The sequence below is a fragment of the Piliocolobus tephrosceles genome, chromosome 3 (genome assembly GCF_002776525.5).
Source record: "Piliocolobus tephrosceles isolate RC106 chromosome 3, ASM277652v3, whole genome shotgun sequence".
In the NCBI taxonomy this organism is placed as follows: domain Eukaryota; kingdom Metazoa; phylum Chordata; class Mammalia; order Primates; family Cercopithecidae; genus Piliocolobus; species Piliocolobus tephrosceles.
The window spans coordinates 61,445,388-61,466,003 of NC_045436.1; the positions used below are offsets into that span (position 1 = coordinate 61,445,388).

The following is a 20,616-nucleotide window of genomic DNA, read 5'->3' on the forward strand; positions in this document are numbered from 1 at the left end:
ACCTACCGGCCGTCAGGCAGAAGCCTGAGATTGAGCTGGCCGGGCCTCCCAGCACCGCCGCTCTCCAGGTTCCCTTTCGAGGACTCGACTTTGGTCCGAACCCCAACCGCAGGTCCGGTAACCTTTCCAGGAATCCAAATGGAAGGCTAAGCGGAGAGAGGAACACAAGCGCGGGGCGGAGCTGGGCGGGGCGGCAGTTTGGACACGCCCCGAGCTCTCCTAGGCTCTTCCTCCCGCTCAGAATGGGAAGCGCCTACCGAGGGAGGAGGCTGAGGACACAGCCTCCTTCCGCCCTGCGCTGCCTGGCCTTCCGCGTGACCCCGCCTGTGACCTCGGGGCGTCTCGCTCACGTCTGGCCGTCAGGTGCGCACGCGCACTTGCAGGCTTGTTTTGCCAGCTTCACGCCACCCGGAATGGGACAAAACAGGTGTCGCGAGAGTTGGGCGCAAGACGCCTTGTAGGGACTGTAACTATGGCGGGCCTGCGGATCGAAGGTGAACAGGAGCCGCTGTTAGGCGACACACCTGGAAGCAGGTGAGCGAATCCTGGTGGAGGGACCCCTCAGCCTCATGCGCTGTTGGGATTGGCTCCTTTCCGGGCGTCACCCGCACTGGGACGAACCCTCGCTGCCAGAGGGGTGCCAGCGCGGTGGGAGCCGGTGGCCGGGTTGTGTGAGCCGAGGAGATTCGCTCCCAAGGTAAGAGAAAGGGCATCTGGCCGCACCTTGCGGTGATGAGCCGGTGGGTTCGAGTGAGGGGGCCGGAGAAACCCAGGCTGCTGCTTTGCCTGTTGCAGCAGCCAAGCCACAACATTCTGTATCTTCAGAATTCCATATTTGGCACTTTGTAGCTGATCACTTTCCGCATTTCACAGTTTCAAAATGATGGATTTAATCGATACTTGGAGGTATCGGTCTTAATAATGACCTGCTGCCTGACTGCCTGACAACCTCTTTGAAGGGGTGGCCTGCCCCTCCACATCTGTAGGCGTTTCTCGTTAGATGGAACCAGAGACTTGAGAAAAGAAATGAGACACAGAGACAAAGTATAGAGAAAGAAAAGGTGGGCCTAGGGGACCAGCGCTCAGCATACAGAGGACCTATGCTGGCACTGGTCTCTGAGTTCCCTTAGTATTTATTGATAATTATCTTTACCATCTTAGAAAAAGGGAAGTGAGGATAATAGGATCATCATAGGGTGAAGATCAGCTGTAAGACATGTGAATAAAGATCTCTGTGATATTAGTTTAAGGAAAAGTGCTGTGCCTTGATATGCATATGCAGACATCTCCATAAACCTTTTTAGTGCATAAAAAGCAGCATTGCTAGGAAGTCCCACCTTTCGCCCTAAGGCGGTTTTCTCCTTTTTCAGTAAACAGAAGGTACAATCCGGTTTTACACTGAGATGTTCCATTGCCCAGGGAAGGGCAGGAGACAGATGCTTTTCTCTATCTCAACTGCCAATAGGCCTTCTTTCCTCTTATACTAGTCCTCCTCAGCACAGACCTTTCACGGGTGTCAGGCTGGGAGACTGATCAGGTCTTTCCCATGAGACCATATTTCAGACCATCACATGGGGAGAAACCTTGGACAATACCTAGCTTTCCTAGGCAGAGGTCCCTGCGACCTTTGGCAGAATAAGTGTCCCTGGGTACTTGAGATTAAGAGAATGGTGATGACTTTTAACCAGTAAGCTGCCTTCAGGCACTTCTTTAACAAAGCACACCCTGCACAGCCCAAAATCCTTTAAACCTTGAGTCACCACAGCACATGTCTCTTGCAAGGACAAGGTTGGGGGTAGGGTCACAGATTAACAGCATCTCAAATACAGAACAAGATGGATGTTAGGCAGGAATCTAGACCCAACATGGCGGCATTACCCGGCGTAGCAGGCCTTTTGTTAAAGACTCCCTTCACCCTTGTACACATCCACAGACTTACATGAGTCAGAATTCCGGCTGGGCAACCACACTGCCCCATGACCTGCAGCTCACCTGCATTCCACAAGTTCGTAAACAGCAGTTTCGGTTGACAGTTTCCAAAGACCCCTTCCTCATGACCCTTACTCAACTCCTGCCCTAGTAGTTTCAAGACCCCCCAGGCCATATTTGCACAACCAGCTTCCCTACCTCTAGGGCTATAAAAAGCCCCTACCCTCCTCCCTCAGTGCGACTTCCTCGGCCTACCACCTTTGGACCGAGGAACCTTGCCCGTGAGTCCTAATAAAGGCTATTCTCACTGCCATTTGCCTTGTGTCTTCGTTCCCGATTTGGCTCCAGCCTCAGTTTACCTTTACATTTGGTGCCGAAACCTGGGAGGAGACCCCACCCCCAGACCCCTGCTGGGTCGGGCAGGCTCTCCTCTCCCCGAGCCAGGACCTTCTTTCCGAGCCGGGAGCCATTTCACCAAATCCAAGACTCAATTCAATCACTGCTGGGTAAGTTTTCCCCCGTCCTGTAGGCCCCCTCCGGGAAGTCCATCTCCAAAACGCGTGGCCACGTCAGGGGCTCCCTCCGGTCAACTGTGACCTTGACACCGGGGACTAGGAGATGTCCAGCCTCCCCAGAAGCTGCCATACCCTGCATTCCGCATGGCAGTGGGCGGACGCTCCCATTGCCACCGGACTGCCCGCCTTAGGACCATGGGAACTACCCAGTCCAAACCAAACCGAAAATCCCCTCTGAGGTGCCTCTTGGCTAATTTCCAGACTTTAAGTCTCAGCCAAGACCTAAAACAAAAGTGGCTCATTTTCTTCTGCACAGTAGCATGACCACAGTATAAATTGGATAATCAGTCTCAGTGGCCTGCAGAAGGCACTCTAGACTTTAACATCCTCACGGATCTGACCAACTTCTGCAAGAGACTAGGCAAATGGCACGAGATACCCTATGTTCAAGCCTTTTGGCACTTGCGTTCTCGCCCAGATCTCTGCACTCAGTGCTCATTAGCTCAGGTCCTACTCGCAAAGTCTCTTCCCTCGAGCAAGGAGAGGGATGATTCCTCCTCTTTTTCTGAGCCTCTGACACCCTATCCCGGCCACCCCTTCGGTCTCCCACCCAACCTTCTCCTCACCCTGACCCGCCATTATCCCCATCCTCATCAGCGCCTCCCCTCCCTTTCACCCCTCCTGTGCCCTCGCCAAACCCAACAGATTCTGTCTCCCCTACCTCCACTTCCTCCCCTTCCTCGCCTGTCTCAGCCCATACTCGGTCCAGGACAGACCTCCTGTGTCCCTTGCAAGAGGTGGCAGGCGCCGAAGGAGTGGTCCGGGTCCGTGTGCTGTTTTCGCTGGCAGACCTAAGATTGAAGAGCATGCAGGCTCTTTCTCGGCCAACCCCACTCAGTATTTCAAAAAGTTCAGATACCTGTGCCAGGCGTATGACCTCACCTGGCATGATCCCCATGTCGTTATGACCTCAACCCTGTCCCCTGAGGAGCAGGAGCGCATCCTAGCACCAGCCAGGCAGCACGCTGACCAGGTTCATTTAACTGACCACGCCATGCCAGTTGGCACTGAGGCGGTGTCCTCAGCCAAGCCCAACTAGGACTAGCAGGTTGGTCAGGCAGGCCGCCGCGGCCGAGATATGATGGTCCAGTGCCTTCTTGCTGGCATGCAGGCAGCCTCCAATAAGTCAGTCAATTTTAATAAGTTAAAGGAGGTAGTCCAAGGCTCAGATGAAAATCCGGCTGTTTTTCTTAACCAACTTGACAGAGTCACTTATTCAGTACACCCGCCTTGACCCTGCCTCCCCTGCAGGAGGAGCCATCTTAGCTTCATACTTTATTTCTCGGTTGGCCCCCGATATCCAAAAAAAGTTAAAAAAGGCGGAGGACAGCCCTCAAACTCCCATCCAGGATTTAGTCAAACTGGCCTTCAAGGTCTACAACTCCAGGGAGGAAGCAGCTGAGGCCCAACGACAGGCCAGGCTAAAACAGAAGGTACAACTCCAAACCCAGGCCTTGGTAGCAGCCCTGAGGCTGGCCGGCTACAGGAGCTCCCAGGAAAGAGGTACTACCCGAGCGCCACCTGGTGCTTGCTTCAAGTGCGGCAACGACGGCCACTGGGCCAGCCACTGGGCCCTAACCCAAAGGAGCCAACTCGTCCCTGTCCGAACTGTTGGCAGATGGGCCACTGGAAGTCAGACTGCCCCGACCTAAGGACGGTCGCTGCGCCTCCATGTGACGACCCTCCTCCAGGTATTGGAGGCGCCTTCCAGCTCCTTGACACCGATGAAGATTGAAGAGGCCCAGACTCGGGAGCCCCTCTTACTCTCACCGAGCCCAGGGTTATGCTCCAGGTAGCGGGTAAGTCCATATCTTTCCTCATGGACACGGAGGCTACCTACTCTGTTTTGCCTTCCTTTAGTGGCCCCAGCCACCCCTCCACTGTCACCATCATGGGAATTGATGGCACTCCCTCCACCTACCGCCAGACTCCTCCTCTGTCTTGCTGCTTGGATGGCTCCCTCTTCTCGCACTCATTTCTTATCATTTCTTCGTGCCCAGTCCCCTTGTTAGGAAGAGATCTCCTCTCCAAGCTGGGGGCCTCAGTTCACTTCCGACCCAACCCCTCCCCACACCTCGTGTTCCTCTTCCCCCTTCTCTCACCTGAGAAACTCCGCCAGGCTGACCCCCCACTCCCGTTTCCAGTCCCCATTAACCCTAAGGTGTGGGACACCTCCATCCCAATCATTGCCCAGCACCATACTCTGGTCCACATCGGACTAAAAGACCCTTCCAAGTTTCCCTCTAGACCCCAGTTCCCTATCTCCCTTGAACATCGACAGGGATTAAAACCTATCATTACACGCCTGCTCCGACAGTACATTCTAGTTCCTGCCAACTCACCATGCAATACTCCTATCCCGCCTGTACAGAAAAGCTCTGGGGCCTATCGTCTCGTACAGGACCTACGCCTCATCAATGAGGCAGTAGTCCCTACCTTTCCAGTTGTTTCTAATCCATATACACTCCTCTCGCGCGTTCCCCCTGACACCACCCATTTCACTGTTCTTGACCTGAAGGATGCCTTCTTTACCATCCCTCTACACCCAGACTGCCACTTTCTGTTTGCTTTTACATTGGAAGATCCAGACACTCATATTTCTTCCCAGCTGACTTGGACTATTTTGCCTCAAAGGTTCCATGATAGCCCCCATTTTTTCAGACAGGCACTGACACAGGATGTTGTCCTCTAACCCCTGACCCACAGCACACTATTGCAGTATGTCGATGACTTATTACTATGTAGTCCTGCCTAGGAGTGCTCCCTTGCAGATACTGCTATACTTTTAAATTTTCTAGGCGACCGAGGTTATCAGGTTACCCTGGCTAAGGCTCAACTTTGCAGCCCTTCTGTCACCTACCTAGGCATACTCCTCACACCCGCTACAAAAAGCCTCACAGCAGATAGAATAAGCCTCATTGAAACTCTCCAGCCTCCTCAGGATGTGGAAGAGATCTTGTCCTTCCTAGGACTGGTGGGCACAGTGAGTCTTATCCCGTGGCCCCACTCAGGATCTTTTAAGGCCTACATCAAGGTCGTAAGCAGCCTCGTCAGCCTGGCCTCTGACATCAGACAACAGGAGGAAGCCATCTCAGCTCTAGCCCAGGCAGCAAGCCCCAGGACAGCAGTAACCCTTTTTCCTGGCTAACCTTAGTCAGGGAAGGGGCTCAAGTGGTACACATGGCCAAGGTACACAACATCTCTCGTTGTTTCTTGTGTGCAGCCTTGAATAAGCCCCCACTGGTTGCGGTACCCTTACCCAGCCCTTTTAACTCCTCTAACCTAACCCCCTCCTTTCCCCTTCCTGGCCGAACACTGCATCAATGAGTCAGGGCTCGTAGAAACCAATCTCCTCACTCTAGAAAAGATTCGGGAAAGACTCCACCAGAAAAACCTCGGATCAAGGCCCTCACTTAGGTGGTGGCAGTTGTCTGTGGCCGGTTAAGTCCTACCCTTTCTAAGCCCCTTACTAATCATTGGCTTCTTGCTACTCATAGCTCCCTGTGTCCTCCGCTTCATCCAGGATTGTGTGAAAGAAGTCTCCCAGGTCACTTTCAATCAGATGCTGCTCCACCCCATACCCGAGTTCCAACCTCCGAAGAACCCCACAACGACCCATACCAGCAGGAAGCAGCCAGATGAACACGTCGCCCCATTTTCTTATTAGAAAGAGGTCGGAATGTTAGGCAGGAATCTAGACCCAACATGGTGGCATTACCCGGCATAGCAGGCCTTTTGTTAAAGACTCCCTTCACCCTTGTACACACCCGCAGACTTACATCCGTTAGAGTTCCGGCTGGGCAACCACACTGCCCCATGACCTGCAGCTCACCTGCATTCCACAAGTTCGTAAACAGCAGTTTCGGTTGACAGTTTCCAAAGACCCCTTCCTCATGACCCTTACTCAACTCCTGCCCTAGTAGTTTCAAGACCCCCCAGGCCCTGTTTGCACAACCAGCTTCCCTACCTCTCGGGCTATAAAAAGCCCCTACCCTCCTCCCTCAGTGCGTCTTCCTCGGCCTGCACCTTTGGACCGAGGAACCTCGCCCGTGAGTCTTAATAAAGGCTGTTCTCACTGCCATTTGCCTTGTGTTCCTCGGTTTGGCTCCAGCCTCAGTTTACCTTTACAATGGAGTCTCTTATGTCTACTTTCTATATAGACACAGTAACAGTCTGATCTTTCTTTTCCCCACACCTCTTGATACTTTAACAAACCTGTCTAAAATGAGCTCACCTTTGTCCTATGCCAAATGTACAAATAAAGACTAATTTTAAGGCATTGAAAGAATAACGTCAGTATTTTGATCCTTATAATTCTGGTTGTTTTGATCCTAGTTTATGGGCAATGACTCAGTAATGTTCACCTTTTGCCTCTTACTGCATAATTATGTATTTTTACCTTTAGGAAAATGGAATTATTATTTTGTTTGAAATATACATAATTATCTCAAGTAAATTAATAAATTCAGTTAAACTTCAGCTGTCTATGACCATGTTAATTTTTACTCATTTGTTACTCGTAAGCACCAAACCTTTTTTGATCACTCTTAACTCAAAACCCTTTGGAAAATGTATTTCTCTGGTCCTCGATTTACTAAACAGAGTTTATGGAATGCAGTTTTATCTTGATTTTATCTTGAGATCATTAAAATGAATATCGATGTGAAATGAATTTTCATAGAGTGATGTCCTCAGAGCCTATTTAAACATTTGGGACTGTTTGCTTCTATACCAATTTATTCTGCACTGCTATACTTTTTTTTTTTTTTTGAGACGGGATCTCGCTCTGTGGCCTAGTCTGGAGTGCAGTGGTGCGATTTTGGCTCACTGTAACCTCTGCCTCCCGGGTTCAAGCGATTCTCCTGCCTCAGCTTCCACAGTAGCTGGGATTACATGCGCGGGCCACCAGACCCAGCTAATTTTTGTATTTTTGGTAAAGATGGGTTTCACCATGTGGCTAGGCTGATCTGGAACTCCTGACCTCAAGTGATCCACCCACCTCAGCTTCCCAAAGTGCTGATATAGAAGCAAACAGTCCCAAATGTATCAATAGGCTCTGAGGCCAGCTGCTCTACTTTTAAGTACTTACATCTGCTTTTTAGTTTTTCTGACAGACTTTTCCTGGCAGACTATTCTGCAGCATGTTTTTGAAATCTGGCAGCAACAGTTTTTTTTATTGTCGTTGCTGTCACCACACTCTTTCCACCAGCTTTAATTTGGGGCTTCTTGTTTGTTATAACTTTGATAACCCTGTATCTATGCTTCATATAACTGTCTGATTACAACCTGGTAGTTCTGACTGAGAGCTAAATGTCTTTCCTATTAAGTGCATAAGCCTGAGTGCGTGGACTTTGTGACATTTGGTTTTCTCAGAATTCTTTTTGCTTCGTCCTGATTTTTAGCTATTTTACAGATAATTGCAGGATTCCTGAGTTATGGTTAAATGTGGTCTTCTGGTACATTCTGTCACCTTATACAAAAGGTGATTTTTTTCATACTCTTAGCTTTGATTTCATCAAAGTGATTGATGCTCATTAGAATCTGTCCAAATTTAGGTGTTCCTGCCAATAATCAATACCTCTGATTGAGGTTCTAGATTAAGCATTTTAAAAACAAAAAGGGAGTATTTTGAAAATAATTCAATAAGTATATGTCTTTAAAAACGCAAGTATATTCCCTAGTAAAGTGAACCTATGTATAGCTATTTGGCAGGACCTGTTCACTTTGAATATATTGCACAAACATGTCTAGGTCACCACTAACCTTTCCTCACTAACAAGGTTGATTATTATTTGCTGGTCTGGTGGAGCTGGCCTCTTGAATCCTCAGTGCTCCCCACTGATCCCCTCTGTGGAGGACAGACAACAGGGGTTGGCAAACATTTCCTGTAAAGTTCCAGATTGTAAATATCTTAGACCTGTTTAGAGCAAAGGGAAAAAGCAAGGATGTTGTACAGATGTTTAGATAACCAGAAAACAAATTCCACAAAAATTTTTAGTAATGACATTTAAAATATACTAATAAGTATAATATAGGTTTGCTAATGAAAGGGATAGAATTCTGTGGGGGAGGGGATGACATTTTCCTTAATTGCACTTCCAAGTTGGTGTTTTCTGTCATCAAACTGATAACAAATATTCATCTGTAAAAACCATTTGTAGCTCACATGTTACTGATCCAAGTTACAAGTGATTTCACATTTTCTTTGCAACCTTAGCCTAGTCTCTGTAAAATTTGTATTATTAGGGTATCTGTCCTTATAGGGCATATCTTTATAGAATATTTTCAGTTTATTTCCATAAATGTTATACCACTACACTGTTCTGTCAGTGAGCACACACTTCTTTATTTTCTCTCTCTCTCTCTTTTTTTAAGACAGAGTGTCTGTCTGTCACCCAGGCTGGAGTGCAGTGGCACAATCTCTGCTCACTGCAACCTCCGCCTCCCAGGTTCAAGTGATTCTCCTGCCTCAGCATCCTAAGTAGCTGGGGCTACAGGCATGCACCACCACGCCCGGCTAATTTTTGTACTTTTGGTGGAGACAGGGTTTCACTGTGTTGGCCAGGCTGATCTTGAACTCTTGGCCTCAAGCAGTCTGCCTGCCTTAGCCTCCCAAAGTGCTGGGATTATAGGCGTGAGCCACTGCGCCTGGCTGTTGTTAAATTTTATCTAACTCACTTTGCTATTCAGTTCACTCCACTATATTGTATATTCCTTTTAGTTTTTAAGTCACAAGTTTGACAAGCATGCTATCATTTGAAGTATTTCAGTTTGTAATAAAATGTTGAACAGGATAAAACTAGCAGGACATCCCACTACTGGGAATGCCAAACGTGACCACTTGTTAAGAGGGTGACTGCAATATCTTTCAATTATAAAGGTTCATGTTCCATTTTGTAATTAGTAAGCAGACACTGGGGTGCCATTTGAGGGCCTTTGACTGTCTTCTCCATAACAATCTTTCAATCAGTTGTTTTAGCATCCATTGATGATCCTTCCATTGTTACATAGAAAGTGGCCATTAAATTATTATCTAATTTTATTTTTTCAATATTTAATAATTGTCATTAAAAGAAGAAAGATTTTGACTGAGCTCTAAATCAGTCACTCAAACAATTTTATTTTTTTTTAGAATCAAATAATTTACCTCTTGATTCCCTAACTTAGATATATATGATGTTTTATTCAAATTCTAGTATATTGATTTCAAACGATGGGTATCTGGGGTTCTGGTATTTTTCTCAGGTAAGCTACATTATCATTAAGGTCTGTTATTTTTGTTTTTTTCTTATCTACTCTCCTTTGACCTAGAAGAGGTTTGTTTGTATGGAATGACATATACAGTGTTAAGCATTTTAAATATATTAGGAACTAATATATTTGGCATATAATACATCTAAAAAACATTGTTTTTCTTCTTCCTTTCCTCTTTACCACTCCCAACCATATCACGTTTGAAAAAAAAAAGTTTCTTTTTTGAAGACTAATTTGACAGTTCTAAGGCTTATTTTTAAGAAATTAATCTTGGTACATAAGAAGGCATTTTGTCTGTTCTGCATGCCTTGATTATTTGAAAAGATAATGCTCACATTAAGGTGAACTTGTTAACTGTTTTTATTGTGTGTGTGAAAATGTAATGAGTGTATAGACTCATGTGTCACCTAATGGAGGTAAGATGTCTACTTAGTATACATGCCCTTGGTCCAGATCAGATACTTATCCAAAAGATCACTTATGTCTGGGGTGTCATGGTCTCTCTTTTGTCTGCTGGTAAAATTTATCTGGTAACCCATTTAGGAGGTCCCAGGGCTGAAAATTTCTTAGGTTACATTAAACCTTCCTGGTATCACTTCTATTTTCTGAAGTAGGAAGCCAAAACAGCTTCCTGCAGCAATTTAATTTGCTGTCATCAAGTACAGCATGTTATAATGATGACAGTTACTATTTTTTAGTACTTAGTAGCTATGGGGGATCTAGTTGTAGCTAGTTTATTTGATTTATCTTGATGTAGTTTATTCATTTTTACAAATTGCAACATTCTTGATTAATAAATCTGTGCATGTCAACAGTAGCAAAATAATTGCCTTGCAAAATGTTTCCTCTTTTAAAACTATACTGTTTCCCAAATTTCTATATACAATAATGCATAAATACAATCCATGGAAATTCAAAAAAAATGCTTATTCATAGATAAATTAGTGTAGCAGAACCAGTATTAGTAAATTCTACCTCTGTCACATCGTTTTCATAACTTTAGTAGATAATACAATTGTTGACACTTAAGATCCACATGTAATGAGATAAATTTATACTACTTTTTTCTTCTTTACACCTAGAGAATGGGACATTTTAGAGACTGAAGAGCATTACAAGAGCCGATGGAGATCTATTAGGATTTTATATCTTACTATGTTTCTCAGCAGTGTAGGTAAGTATTAGAAATACATAATTTTAACAATTCAGATCAGATGTCATATTTTAACTTCATTTACTTCATTTACTTTTGTTGCCTCTGAAATTATCTTTATTGTGCTAAAAAATATGTAACATAAAATTTACCATGTTACCATATCTAAGTTTAGTAGCCTTAAGTATATCCACATTGTTGTGCAACCAATCCCTAGAACATTTTCATCTTGCAAAAGAGAAACTCTATACCCATTAAACAACTCCCTGTTTTCCCATCCCCCAAGCCCTAGCAACCATCATTCTACTTTGTTTCTTGGAATTTGACTACTCTAGATAGCTCATATAAATGGAATTATATAGTATTTTTCTTCTTGTGATGAAATTATTTCACTCAACATAATGTCCTCAAGTTGATCCATGTTGCACTTGTGATAATTTCCTTTTAATTAAAGGCTATATAGTCCATTATATGTATTGTAGGGTAGCAGAAACTTTTCCTCTATTCTCTTATGTTATGTGCCTAAGGCTGGTGAATTAAGCTGACAAAAGAAACACTAACAGTGAAAAAGTATACAAATTTATTTGATGTTAATATTTTTTAATGAAAAGAAACAAAAAACATTAAGGAGTGTACATACAAATGAAACTAGACAACTACTAAGAGTTCCTAACACTTTCATGTACTCACAAAAGTATTTCATCTTTTTTTTTTTTTTTGAGACGGAGTTTCACTCTTGTTGCCCAGGCTGGAATGCAATGGTGCAATCTCAGCTGACTGCAACCTCCACCTCCCAGATTCAAGCAATTCTCCTGCCCCAGCCTGCCAAGTAGCTGGAATTACAGGCATGTGCCTCCACGCCCAGCTAATTTTGTATTTTTAGTAGAGATGGGATGTCTCCATGTTGGTCAGGCTGGTCTCGAACTACCGACCTCAGGTGATCTGCCCACCTTGGCCCCCCAAAGTGCTGTAATTGATTACAGGTGTGAACCACTACGCCCGGTTCAAAGCCTTTTTTTTTTCTTTTTCTTTTTCTTTTTCCTTTTTTTGAGATGGAGTCTCACTCTGTCGCCCAAACTGGAGTGCAGTGGCGTGATCTGGGCTCACTGCAAGCTCCACCTCCCAGTTCATGCCATTCTCCTGCCTCAGCCTCCCGAGTAGCTGGGACTACAGGCACCCACCACCATGCCTGGATAATTGTTTTATATTTTTAGTAGAGACAGGATTTCACTGTGTTAGCCAGGATGGGCTCGATCTCCTGACCCTGTGATCTGCCAGACTCAGCCTCCCAAAGTGCTGGGATTACAGACGTGAGCCACCGTGCCTGGCCAAAAGTATTTCATCTTTACAGCCATCAGTGAATGATTTGTTTTGCTACTTCTTGAAGATGTGCAAAATTTCTTTTTAAAAAAATTTTATTATTTATTATTATTTATTCATTTTTTGAGGTAGAGTCACCCAGGCTGGAGTGCAGTGGCATGATCTTGGCTCACTGCAACCTCTGCCTCCTGGATTCAAGCGATTCTTGTGCCTCAGCCTCCTGAGTAGCTGGGACTACAGGCGCACGCCACCACGCCCAGCTAGTTTTTTTTTTACCTTTAGTAGAGATGGGTTTTCACCACGTTGGCCATGCTAGTCTCAAACTCCTGACCTCAGGTGATCCACCTGCCTCGGCCTCCGAAAGTGCTGGGATTATAGGCATGAGGCACCCCGCCTGGCCAGTGCAAAATTTCTTTCTTTTTTTTTTTTGAGACGGAGTCTTGCTCTGTCTCCCGGGCTGGAGTGCTGTGGCCCGATCTCAGCTCACTGCAAGCTCGCCTCCCGGGTTTACGCCATTCTCCTGCCTCAGCCTCCGGAGTAGCTGGGACTACAGGCGCCCGCCACCTCGCCCGGCTAGTTTTTTGTGTTTTTAGTAGAGACGGGGTTTCACCGTGTTAGCCAGGATGGTCTCGATCTCCTGACCTCGTGATCCGCCCGTCTCGGCCTCCCAAAGTGTTGGGATTACAGGCTTGAGCCACCGCGCCCGGCCGCAAAATTTCTTAAGTTTAAATGTACAGTCTTAATTATACTAGTGACTTTATGTCCCAAGACAGATTGTAGGTAACAGAATCTCAATTGTGCCTCAAAGAATTAACAACAAAACAAAATTCAATCTATTCTCTGCATTCAGGCAGAAAAGGGGAGAGCAGAGAACCCTTCCTGCATCTGCTATTTCTTGGTTGCCTTCAGCTTGAAATAATTAACATGGCAAAGCAGCATATTTTTGGAGTAGCATACTCTGATTGCCTTCAGTGTATATCACATTTTTTTTTTTTTTTGAGACGAAGTCTCACTGTGTCCTCCAAGCCAGAGTGCAGTGGTATGATCTTGGCTCACTGCAACATTTGCCTCCCAGGTTCAAGCAGTTCTCTGCCTCAGCCTCCCAAGTAGCTGGGATTACAGGCACCCACCACCACGCCTAGCTAATTTTTGTATTTTTGGTAGAGACGGGGTTTCACCGTCTTGGCCTGCCTCAGCCTCCCAAAGTGCTAGGATTACAGGCGTGAGCCACCGTGCCTGGCCTACCACATTTTGTTTAGCCATTTATCTGTCGATGGACATTTGGGTTGCTTCCACCTCTTGGCTGTTGTGAATAGTGCTGCTCTCAATATGGGTGTGCAAATATCTTTTCAAGATCCTGCTTTCAGTCCTTTTGGGTATATATCCAGAAGTAAAATTGCTGGATCCTATTATAATTTTCTTTTTACTTATTTTGAAAAATTGCCATACTGTTTTCCATAGCAGCTGCACCATTTTACTTACTTTCTCACCAATAGTCAGGGTTCCAATTTTTTCACATCCTCGCCAACAATAACTTTCTTTTGGATAGTAGTCATCCTAGTGGATGAGATGGTATCTCGTTGTTTTGATTTGCATCTCCTTAATGATTAGTGATGTTGAACATGTTTTCTTGTACTTACTGCCCATTTGTATATCTTCTGTGAAGAAGTGTTTGTTCAAGACCATTGCCCATTTATTAATTGGATTTTTTTTTGTTGTTGTTGAGTTGTAGGAATTCTTTATATATTCTGGGTGTTAGCCCCTTATCCAATACATGATTTGCAGATATTTTCTCCCTTTCCAGGACTCTTCTATTCAGTGTGCTAAATGTATCCTGTGATTCACAGAAATTTTAAATATTGATGTAGTCCACCTTATCTGTTTTTTTCTTTTTGAGACAGAGTCTTGCTTTGTTGCCCAAGCTGGAGTGCAATGGCATGATCTCGGCTCACTGCAACCTCCCCCTTTTGGGTTTAAGTGATGCTTGTGCCTCAGCCTCCCTGGTAGCTGGGACTGCAGATGTGTGCCACCATACCTGGCTAATTTTTGTATTTTTAGTAGAGACGGGGTTTTGCCATTTTTGCCAGACTGAACTTAAACTCCTGACTTCAGGTAATCCACCTGCCTTAGCCTCTCAAAGTGCTGGGATTTCAGGCATGAGCCCCACACCCAGCTGTTTTTATCTTTTGTTGCCTCTGAACCTCATCTTTTTTTTTTCTTTTTTTTTTTTTTTTTTGAGATGGAGTCTCTCTCTGTTGCCCAGGCTGAGTGCAGTGGCCGGATCTCAGCTCACTGCAAGCTCTGCCTCCCAGGTTTATGCCATTCTCCTGCCTCAGCCTCCCGAGTAGCTGGGACTACAGGTGCCCGCCACCTCGCCCGGCTAGTTTTTTGTATTTTTTTAGTAGAGACGGGGTTTCACCATGTTAGCCAGGATGGTCTCCATCTCCTGACCTCGTGATCCGCCCGCCTCGGCCTCCCAAAGTGCTGGGATTACAGGTTTGAGCCACCGCGCCCGGCCTCATCTTATTTTTATATTGTTAAAACATACAAAAAGTAAAATACAAGAATCTTAATTTGTATTGCTTGATGTGTTTTAACTTATTCACATTATTTCTGAATATGTAGTTACTAAAAAGTAAAACTTCATGAGGAAAACTTTTCAAAATATTAAACATCTATAACCATGTTAAAAGGATGGAATGAGAATGTATAGGAATGATCAATATTGTGATAGTTTTTAAAGGACTGTTTTAGGAAATGAATTTTTTTCTAAGTTGAGACCCTCTAAATCTATAGGCACTAGTATTACAAGTGGTCTCTTTCCCCTGAGAGGAATTTAAGGAAGGTCGTTTTACTAAATTGCTTTCCATGTATTTTCTATATATATTTCCATATATTTTCTGTTTACCCCAATCATCCTGTTTTCTCTCACTTGCCAAACTTGTGCATGATTCAATACTGGGTAAAAAGAAAAGTGAATGATAAAGGATATTTTCAACTATTCTCTCTTTTTATTATTATTATTATACTTTAAGTTCTAGGGTACATGTGCATAACATGCAGGTTTGTTACATATGTATACTTGTGCCATGTTGGTGTGCTGCACCCATCAACTCGTCAGCACTCATCAACTCGTCATTTACATCAGGTATAACTCCCAATGCAATCCCTCCCGCCTCCCCCCTCCCCATAATAGGCCCTGGTGTGTGATGTTCCCCTTCCCGAGTCCAAGTGATGTCATTGTTCAGTTCCTACCTATGAGTGAGAACATGCGGTATTTGGTTTTCTGTTCTTGTGATAGTTTGCTGAGAATGATGGTTTCCAGCTGCATCCATGTCCCTACAAAGGACACAAACTCATCTTTTTTTATGGCTGCATAGTATTCCATGGTGTATATGTGCCACATTTTCTTAATCCAGTCTGTCACAGATGGACATTTGGGTTGATTCCAAGTCTTTGCTATTGTGAATAGTGCCGCAATGAACATACTTGTGCATGTGTCTTTATAGCAGCATGATTTATAATCCTTTGGGTATATACCCAGTAATGGGATGGCTGGGTCATATGGTACTTCTAGCTCTAGATCCTTGAGGAATCACCATACTGTTTTCCATAATGGTTGAACTAGTTTACAATCCCACCAACAGTGTAAAAGTGTTCCTATTTCTCCACATCCTCTCCAGCACCTGTTGTTTCCTGACTTTTTAATGATTGCCATTCTAACTGGTGTGAGATGGTATCTCATTGTGGTTTTGATTTGCATTTCTCTGATGGCCAGTGATGACGAGCATTTTTTCATGTGTCTGTTGGCTGTATGCATTGTCTTCTTTTGAGAAATGTTTGTTCATATCCCTTGCCCACTTTTTGATGGGTCAACTATTCTTTATAATACAGTTTCACTGGCATTTTGTATCAGTTAGAATGACTTGTGCAGGGCCCGGCAAGGTGACTCACGCCTGTAATCCCAGCACTTTGCAAGGCTGAGGCGGGCAGATCACGAGGTCAGGAGTTTGAGACCAGCCTGGCCAATGTGGTGAAACTCCATCTTTACTAAAAATACACTTGAACCGGGAGGCAGAGGTTGCACTGAGCCAAGATCACACCACTGCACTCCAGCCTGGGCCACAGAGTGAGATTCTGTCTCAAAAAAAAAAAAAAAAAGCCTTATGCAAATATCAGGAAAAGTGCTGAATCAGTTGGCTTATACGGTAATGTAATTTATTATTTCTTTTTTTTTTTTTTTAAGCAGGAGTGCAGTGGCACGATCTTGGTTCACTGCCTCCCAAGTAGCTGGGATTACAGACATGCACCTCCACGCCCAGCTAATTTTTGTATTTTTAGTAGAGACGGGGTTTCGCCATGTTGGACAGGCTGATTGTGAACTCCTGACTTCAAGTGATCTACCCACCTTGGCCTCCCAAAGTGCTGGGATTACAAGCATGAGCCACTGCACCCAGCCTAATTTATTATGTCTTACAAGATATCCACAGTACAACAATTCCAGACTAGATTCACTGGGGCTGTGGTTCCGCTTTTCAATAAGTTTTTGGGGTTTATACTCTTCTGCATATTGGCTTCATTCTTAGGCTGTAGCAAGACTGTTGCAGGAGTTGCAAGTGTCATATCCATTCTTGGCAATTTTTAAAATTTATTTAAAAGAGACCTTTTTTACAGCCTCCTCAGACATGATGAATCCTTTCCCAGAGGTCCCCAGGTAGGTCAGAGGTTCCCAAATAAACCTCCCCTCACTTCTCACTTGTCAGAACTATATTACCTGTAAATTTCTTTTCTTTCTTTTTTTGAGACAGTTTCACTCTTGTTGCCCAGGCTGGAGTGCAATGGTGCCATCTTGGCTCACCGCATCCTCTGCCTCCTGGGTTTAAGCAATTCTCCTGTCTCAGCCTCTCAAATAGCTGGGAGTATAGGCATGCGCCACCACGCCCAGCTAATTTTGTATTTTTAGTAGAGACGGGGTTTCTCCATGTTGGTCAGACTGTCTCAAACTCTCGACCTCAGGTGATCCGCCTGCCAGCCTCCCAAAGTGCTAGGATTACAGGTGTGACCTGTAAATTTCTAAACCAACATCAACTAAGATAATGGGATTACTCCAATTGAATTTTTAGACTAATCAGAATGTACCCTCTGGAATTGAACATGGAGAGAGTTTCTCTTAGACCATGAGGCTTTGTTGAGGAAGTATGGATATCTGAATAGAACTGGGATTCCATCAAGAAGGTGGAAGGGACCAGTTGATACTGTTTTGGTAGCAATGCCTGCAATTGATTTATTTTGCCATTCTAAACACTTCTAGTTTTGAGTACTCAATTATCTAAAATTATAAGAAACAATTTCAAATTCAACAGCAAAATAAGAAAATTATTTTAACTTTAGATTTTTTTTTTTTCAGGTAGAGTCGCACTCTGTCTTCCAGGCTGAAGTGCAGTAGCACAATCTCAACTCACCACAACCGATCTCAACTCACCACAACCGATCTCAACTCACCACAACCGATCTCAACTCACCACAACCTCTGCCTCCCAGGTTCAAGTGATTCTCCTGCCTCAGTCTCCCCAGTAGCTGGGACTACAGGCGCCCGCCACCATGCCCAGCTAGTTTTTGTATTTTTAGTAGAGATGAAGTTTCACCATGTTGCAATTGCTGGTCTTGAACTCCTGACCTCAAGTGATCCGCCTACCGCAGTCTCCCAAAGTGCTTGGATTACAGGCATGATCCACCACGCCCGGTCAACTTTAGATTTTAATTGGCATGTTAAACATTTTGTTTACAAATTTCTGTTCTCCAAAATTGTAGCCTTGATTTAAAAGATTAATTGGTGCTTTTAATCCTTTACTGATCTAAGTAACTGTGTCAATTCAAAATACTTAAAAATGAAGCTAATAATTATTTATTTATATATATTTTTGAGACGGAGTCTTGCTGTGTCACCCAGGCTGGAGTGCAGTGGTGCAATCTCGGCTCACTACAAGCTCCACCTCCTGGGTTCACGCCATTCTCCTACCTCAACCTCCCCAGTAGCTGGGATTACGGTGCCTGCCACTACGCCAGGCTAAGTTTTTGTATTTTTAGTAGAGACGGGGTTTCACCGTGTTAGCCAGGATGGTCTCGATCTCTTGACGTCAGGATCTGCCCGCCTAGGTCTCCCAAAGTGCTGGGATTACAGACATGAGCCACCGTGCCCGGCCTGAAATGAAGCTAATAATTCAATTATGTTTTAAAATAGGGTTTATATAAGGAATGTACATGTATACCATGGATGAATCTTGAAAATATAATGCTAAGGCCAGGCGCGGTGGCTCACGCCTGTAATCCCAGCATTTTGGGAGGCCGAGGCGGGCGGACTGCGAGGTCAGGAGATTGAGACCATCCTGGCCAACATGGTGAAACCCCGTCTCTACTGAAAATACAGAAAATTAGCTGGGTGTGGTGGCACATGCCTGTAATCCCAGCTATTCGGGAGGCTGAGGTGGAAGAATCGTTTGAACCCAGGAGGCAGAGATTGCAGTGAGCCGAGATCATGCCACTGCACTGCAGCCTGGTGACATAGCGAGAGTCTGTCTCAAAAAAAAAAAGATAATAGTAAGTGAAAGAAGACAAGACAAAAGTCCGTGTATTATATTATTCTATTTGTATGAAAATACAGATAAAAATCTATAGAGTACAAACAAAGTGCATTTGTGGTTGTTTACAGCTGACTGGAGAGGGGATGAAACAGGGTGATAGCTGAAGGGTATAGAGTTTCTTTTTGAGGTGACAGATATGTTCTAAAATTGACAGTAACGGCTGGGCACAGTGGCTAATGCCTGTAATCCCAACACTTTGGGAGGCAAGGCAGGCAGATCACCTAAGGTCAGGATTTTGAGACGAGCCTGGTCAACATGGTGAACGTCATCTCTACTAAAGTACAAAAATTAGCCTGGTGTGGTGGCAGGAGCCTGTAGTCCCAGCTACTCAGGAGGCTGAGGCAGGAGAATCGCTTGAATCCAGGAGTTGGAGATTGCAGTGAGCCAAGTTCAGGCCACTGCACTCCAGCCTAGGCTACAAGAAACTCCGTCTCAAAAAATAAATAAAATTGACTGTAATGATGGTTGCACATATCTGTGATTATATTAAAACCCATTGAATTGTATACTTTAAATGCATGAATTATATGATATGTGAATTATGTCTCAACAGGTATTTTTTAAATTTATTTTTTTCTTTTTTTTTTCCTTTTTTTTTGAGACAGAGTCTCACTCTCACCCAGGCTGGAGTGCAGTGGTGCAATCTTGGCTCACTACAACCTCTGCCTCCATATTCAAGTAATTCTCCTGCCTCAGCCTCCCGGGTAGCTGGGATTACAGGCATGTACTACCATGCCCAACTAATTTTTGTATTTTTTTTTTTTGTAGAGATGAGGTTTCTCCATGCTGGCCAGGCTGGTCTCTAGACTCCTGGCCTCAAGTGATTCACCCACCTCAGTCTTCCAAAGTTCTAGGATTACAGGTGTGAGCCACTGTGCCAAGCCTTAATAGAGCCATTTTGAAGAACAGGCTTTATAGAATGTCTTAATAGATTTGCCTAACATTTATTTATTCATTTTTCTTTTTTTTTTTTTTTTTTTGAGATGGAGTCTTGCTCTGTCACCCATGCTAGAGTGCAGTGGCGCGATGTTGGCTCACTGCAACCTACTCCGCCTCCTGGGTTCAAGCAATTCTTCTACCTCAGCCTCCTAAGTAGCTGGGATTACAGGCATGTGCCACCATTCCTGGCTAAGTTTTGTATTTTTATTAGAGACAGGGTTTCACCATGTTGGCCAGGCTGGTCTCAAACTCCTGACCTTAGGTAATCTGCCTGCCTCAGCCTCCCAAAGTGCTGGGATTACAGGCATGAGTCACTGCTGGCTGCATTTGCCTAACATTTAAAATTGACAAATAGTGTTGGAGTTAATTATAGTTTTCATGCAGTAAAGACTAGCAGAAATAGTGAATTTTCTTTTAAGGTATGGCCATCTTGAAGTATTCTGGTTTTCTATAGCGCCCCTGTAGATGATCATTTTCCTTATTCCTGCTCTTCTCTTCAGTCAATTATCTCCTCCAAACAACACAGGATAGAAGCCTAGCACTTCCTGTCTAACAAAATAACCTTTCCTCCATTCAATTGTGCTATAAAAACTTAACAAAGTTTTTGGTTATTTCCATTTACAGTAAAAGCATACGAGTATGGAGAAATAGATCCTCTGCTTTTTTGTATTTATTATTAAGTGTGATGAGAGACTGTAAATGTATGTTCTTTTAGTATTTATTTTCCTTCTGATAATTAAAATCTCATTGCCTGATAAATTATGCATTTGTACGCATAAATTTTAGGTTCAGAATGTTTGACAAT

The 20,616-nt window shown here is 44.4% G+C and overlaps 2 protein-coding genes across 13 annotated transcripts in view; one reads left to right on the forward strand and one right to left on the reverse strand.

Moving 5' to 3' along the window:
* The window catches only part of ABHD18 (abhydrolase domain containing 18), a 67,565-nt gene extending 67,224 nt beyond the window's left edge, over positions 1-341 (reverse strand). For 4 of the 5 annotated variants that reach the window (XM_023217576.2, XM_023217579.2, XM_023217578.2 and 1 more), the window contains exon 1: positions 7-341. The gene's annotated coding sequence lies outside the window, so the exon portion shown is untranslated. The remainder of the gene's footprint in view (positions 1-6) is intronic. The other variant, XM_023217580.2, reaches the window with a different exon arrangement.
* Positions 342-356: 15 nt separating this feature from the next.
* MFSD8 (major facilitator superfamily domain containing 8) overlaps positions 357-20,616 on the forward strand; it is a 57,490-nt gene continuing 37,230 nt past the window's right edge. For 2 of the 8 annotated variants that reach the window (XM_026454118.1, XM_026454122.1), the window contains exons 1-2: positions 357-534; positions 10,841-10,932. In XM_026454118.1, the coding sequence (XP_026309903.1) occupies positions 473-534; positions 10,841-10,932 (154 nt within the window). In that variant the 5' untranslated portion in view covers positions 357-472. The other 6 variants (XM_026454119.2, XM_026454124.2, XM_026454117.2 and 3 more) reach the window with 4 other exon arrangements.